At 46.9% G+C, this 4,987-nt stretch overlaps 1 protein-coding gene across 1 annotated transcript; it reads left to right on the top strand.

Annotated features, from left to right (window-relative positions):
* Nucleotides 1-372: 372 nt before the first annotated feature.
* LOC138204527 (caspase-3-like) lies at nucleotides 373-3,860 on the top strand. The gene is made up of 4 exons (XM_069159823.1): nucleotides 373-643; nucleotides 2,050-2,213; nucleotides 2,325-2,451; nucleotides 3,255-3,860. The coding sequence occupies exons 1-4, from the start codon at nucleotides 427-429 to the stop codon at nucleotides 3,569-3,571; spliced, it is 825 nt and encodes a 274-aa protein (XP_069015924.1). The 5' UTR covers nucleotides 373-426; the 3' UTR covers nucleotides 3,572-3,860.
* The last annotated feature ends 1,127 nt before the right edge of the window (nucleotides 3,861-4,987 follow it).

The raw sequence follows: 4,987 nt of genomic DNA, 5'->3' as shown, positions 1-4,987 counted from the left end.
TTTTTTTTTTTTTTTTTTTTGTATTTCTATTTTACATGCATTTCTTTCTTTCTTTCTTTGTTCATTTATTTATCTGAGAAGAACGGATTATTAATATGAATATATAAATGTAATAAAAAAAAAAAGTGATTTAAACATGATTTACAGCCTGGAAAAGCAAACACACTTGCTGGAAACACACCTGAGGGAAACATATGGTGGGAGTCCACGCCCTTGTGTCCCAGCACGGGAATGAAAAGGACAGAGTTGCGCAACACTTCCTTTGGCCTCACAACCGCATGTGTCATTATATTGTGTGTAGGCGTGGTTACACCTTTACAGCTCTGCTTTAAACTAGACGTGCAGAAGCCAAGAGTCAAAGTGTGACAGCGCTCTGACAACCACAGTGTACGTTCATTCTTCCAGAGACTTTCTACCCGAACGACGATGCTGCAGTGGAGAAAACAACGGGGCGAGGGGGGGGAGTGCAACAGGGCGGTGGTGGTGTCCGTGGTCCGGTTCGACCCCGGGGTGGAGCTGACCAGGAGACTGGGAGCCAAGAGGGACTCCAAGAAGATCCACCGCACCCTCAGCAAGTTGGGCTTCAAGGTGGAGCTGTACGACGACCTGACCGGTGACGAGATCTACGAGCTGTTCTTCAAAGGTAACGTCTGGTTCCAGCAGACCAGCAACACCTGCACGCACATCAGGTCAAAAATATAGAAATATATCTGTTACTGCGCAGAATCAGCTTCTTTTACGTGAACAATAACAAATTAATTCTCCACCGCACACATTTTGTGTCACAACAGCTTAAATTCAGCTGCATGTGAACTATTTTTTTTTTTTTTTACATTTCTTTATGTTTTGAAATATTTCCAAATGCCTCCTGCAGTGCACGCAACTCTTGTGCAGCCAAACTGGTTTGAAAAGTGTCAAATAAATCGCTCTAATATAAGATTTAATTCATAAAATCTAGTGTTTTCCTTCGATTGGGATCCCCTGCCCTTCCTGAAAGATACACGTCTCAGTAAAAATCTAGTATATGGCTGGACCCTGTGTGAAGCTGGAGGGCTTTTATTTTGAAAACCCTTTATAACTGTTGCTGTGAAGCTGAAAATGTGGTATTTACTTTATTTACCTAATTTATGTTCATCCGTTTGTTTCCAGGTCAGCGTGAGAGTCTCTGCTGCGTTTGTGTCCTCTGACCTCTGCGTAGCTCACTTGTTTTTTTTCCAAAATGTGTTTCTATGCTGCTGTGATAACTACTTTGTGAGACTGATAAAGTCTAAACTCTAAGTCGAAGTTAATCGATCGCGTTGATAGCGTCGTTCTCTCGGACAGGCTGAAGAGATGGATCTCCAAATATACTGCGTACGGGAAGCGCTGCATATTGTTCGAACCTTCCGCGATCTCAGAACCGGGTCGCGGGCTACTGGTAGCTCTAGAGCCTACTCAGTGACCCCTATATCACATAGAAACTCTTCAGTGACCCGTAAAACCTCCTCAAGAGCCTTAACATGTTACAGGACCTCAAGAACATTCTCGCGGACCATAAGAACCTCTTAAAGTACCGGTAGAACCTCTTCAATGGCCACAATATCCTCCTCAAGGACCTCTAAAGTCTCCACAGCGACGCCTAGAATCTCCCAAAAGTCACCTAGGTCAGCATTATTGACGTCCACTGACAACGTGTCTTTACATAAAACAAATTACATAACTGCTTCGGTGTTTGTTTTAAACCCGACGGACGTTCAGGTGGAGTTTTACAGCTGTTTTATCTCAAATAGATAAAACTGTCAGATGATTATGATTAGAGGCCGTCCTATTGTTCATCTCCGTGAGCAAAAAATAAAGACAATAAGCGATGAAACCTGTTTGTGCCTGAAGGTTTCTGTCGACACCGTCGAGAGTAAATATGAGTGCACTGTAATAGAGGCGTACCTGCAGTGAGCTCATGTGTACCTTATGTTCCGTCTTGTGCAACCCATTTCTTATGTGTCTCTGCATGACTGTATAATGACTGTGTGAAGTGCATAATTAACGTGTCTGCTTGTGTTTGTGCTGCAGAGAGCAGGAGGCCCGTGAAGGATTGTTTCCTGGCCGTCCTGTCGTCTCACGGGGAGGAGGGCTGCGTGTTCGGCGCCGACGGCCAACCCGTCCGACTGTCTCGGATCTTCTCGTACTTTGACAACGAACACATGAAGGAAAAGACCAAAGTGTTCCTCATACAGGTGGGCGGCGGGGAGGAGAGGAGCCTTTTGAGTCATGTTGAGGGGATAAAATTATCTGTTTCCTTGACGACCTGAGATACTGAAGACGTTGTCCCGCTGCTGTCTCTGCAGGCGTGTCGCGGAGACGCTCTGGACGATGGAGTGGAGGTGGATTCAGCTGGTGATACCACAGAGAGCAGCTTCTCACAGCAACTCTCTATTCCTGTGGATACAGCAGTAATGTACGCCACAGTCCTAGGTAAGCACCCGGCCCTCCAGCAGTTACACCACTAGAACCAACCTCAACAGACCCTAGAACCATCTCAGGGACCAGTAGAACCTCTTCAACAACCCATAAACCTTCCCAGTGACCAATAAAACTATCTTAACTACTCTGAAACCTCCTCAAGGACTTTTTGTGACCACCAGAATCTCATAACCCTCGTGTTGTCCTCGGGTCAAAATGACCCGCAGCTGTGTTCAACCAAGTTCTATTTTATTTCTATATTTTTATATTTTTTGGGATGATTGGTCATCATTCTTTAAAGAAACCCTCACAGCCTCCTTGTCACCAATGATCCCAAAAAATAGGAAAATAAAATAGAAATTGGTTGAACACAGCTGCGGGTCATTTTGACCGAAGGACAACACGAGGGTAAAAGGATCCCTGGAACCTGTTTACCCAACACTAGACCATTGGCATGTCCTACAGAACAGGTAGAACCTCCAAAAGCACCTCCAGAACCTTCTTATTGACAACTTAATCTCTTAACTTATATATAGAACCAACTCATTGTTTACCAGATCCCCATAAAGTACCCCAAAGGACCTTCTTCGTGATTCATTTAAACCTCCTAATTGACCCGTAGAACCTCTTCAGTGACCATTAACCTCCCAAACACCCATTATGACCTTTTTACTGATCAGTACAACCCCCTAACGGACGTGAAAATGACGGTAGACACTACAATCGTTAACGTTCAAAACTTTGAATATTTCCCAGAGACCAGAAATGTTTAAATATCCGTGTCTGACCTCCGCTCCCTCCGTCCTCTCCATCAGGTTACGGAGCTTTCATGCACCAAGCAGAGGGATCCATCTTCCTGCAGACTTTCTGCTCTTTGCTGGAGGAGGAGGGCAACCGTAACCTGGAGCTGACCCGCCTGATGACCCGCCTCTCCCACAGGGTGGCGTACACCTTCCAGGCCAAAGGTTCCTCGCTGGGTGGGAAGAAAGAGATGCCGTGCCTGCTGATGCGACTGACCAGAGAGGTGTTCCCGTTCGCGGAGCCGGCGGAGGACAGCGGGGCCGCGGGAATCTCGGCCACGTCACTGGTCGGCACCGAGATCACCAGAACACGGACTCCTTCCATCAGTTAGACTGCAGCGAACGCGCATGACTGTACGAGGACAAAAATTGTGAGCAGGAATGCAGACAGATAATATATCAGCAGGTTGCTTGTGGGTATTTTCACCGCAGTGACAAACCCATCAGCGTAATTTCCTCACACTGTCGGACTTCCTGTAAAAAAAAAAAATCCTTTGAGGAAAATGCTTAAAATATTGTGCGCATACTGTACATACCTGTCATATGTTTAAACGTGAACGTTTTATGAAATGCCCCCGTGTATTTATGTATTAATGAACAGTAAATGTAACTTTGTCTTTCTATTGGAGCAGCACGAATGGACTTTGTGCACTTCGTTTGCAGTTTTCATTGACCTCAGTGAAAGTGAAAGTCGATCATGCACACCTGGCGCTCAAAACAAAACCGAAGGCGGGTAATCAAAAGCCTTCCTTCAGCCTGTCACATTACCTCACGACCTGCTGACTGGTGAGTTTTGCAGGCTGCTTTGACAACCACCTGATCGTAAAAGTATGATTGTTACGATAACGCCCCCGGATTACAGACGGATACGATCGTAAATCTCCGTTTATCTCTCCACTCCTTTACCTGTCACGCGATTCACAAACACGGACGCAAGAGCTCGACACGTAGGCATGTGCACGAGTTAAAATGTCTTAGACAAAAACGAAAGGAAACAAGGATGTAAAAGCACCCGGATAGGCCGTAAGGGCAGAGGGCAAATGGAAATAAACCCTGTATGTATGTAGGTGGCTGAAATGGGAATTAGGAACAGGTGAGCAGGTGAGTGGGAGTGTCGGAGGGCCTGAGATGACAGCACGATTGGAACATGCATACAACAGACTAAAAAAACAAACAAAAAAAAAACACGATCCATGAAACTCAGAGACCCTCGAGGGCTTGTTGGGGAACGTAACCCTCCCAGCCCAAGAGGGACTCTGCGAGGTCCTGCTTAATGGCGGCTGGCGTGTCGGAGTCTGGAGGTGGGCTGCAGAGGTCTTTCTTTGACTGACTTAACTTGATGCGAGTGACGTGGAGCCGTTAGGTCGATTCTTTGGGGACCGATACGGGGTTCATACCAGGGGGCCGTCTTCCCGGACTCGAGCCGCAAGGGTCGGTACCCGAGTAAAGAGCCAAAATCTGCTGACCAGGTGGGTGCCAGGGGTGCAACGGAGTGTCTCCGGTCGGTCGCTCTTTGATTACCCTTTTACTGACGGTCCGACAAAGAGTGTAGCGGGCCCTGATCCAGGTGCAGAGGGGTATAAGGAAGGCCTGCAAGGAAGGGGACCCCGGTCTTTGTTTCCCGTCCTGGAGAGAGCAGCGATTAATATCCTCGTGGGCAATGGAAGGGGGGTGGCAGCTAGTGGTAGATGTGTTGTGTACACTCGAGCCACAACAGGTGCTTGACCCGCAGAGGTCCGAATTACTGG

The sequence above is a fragment of the Embiotoca jacksoni genome, unplaced genomic scaffold (assembly GCF_022577435.1).
Source record: "Embiotoca jacksoni isolate LCO1_2020_lvr unplaced genomic scaffold, fEmbJac1.0.p SCAF_10, whole genome shotgun sequence".
Lineage (NCBI taxonomy): Eukaryota > Metazoa > Chordata > Actinopteri > Embiotocidae > Embiotoca > Embiotoca jacksoni.
Note: the sequence above shows the minus strand (reverse complement) of the source record. Positions and strands in the feature narration are given on the sequence as shown.

What these genes read in the sequence shown, in the direction of transcription:
- LOC138204527 (XM_069159823.1), top strand. Translation starts at nt 427, where the DNA reads ATGCTGCAGTGGAGAAAACAACGGGGCGAGGGGGGGGAGTGCAACAGG. An exon ending in CCAAAGTGTTCCTCATACAG is followed by an intron (nt 2,214 to 2,324) that starts GTGGGCGGCGGG and finishes CTGTCTCTGCAG; the next exon opens with GCGTGTCGCGGAGACGCTCT. An exon ending in AATGTACGCCACAGTCCTAG is followed by an intron (nt 2,452 to 3,254) that starts GTAAGCACCCGG and finishes CCTCTCCATCAG; the next exon opens with GTTACGGAGCTTTCATGCAC.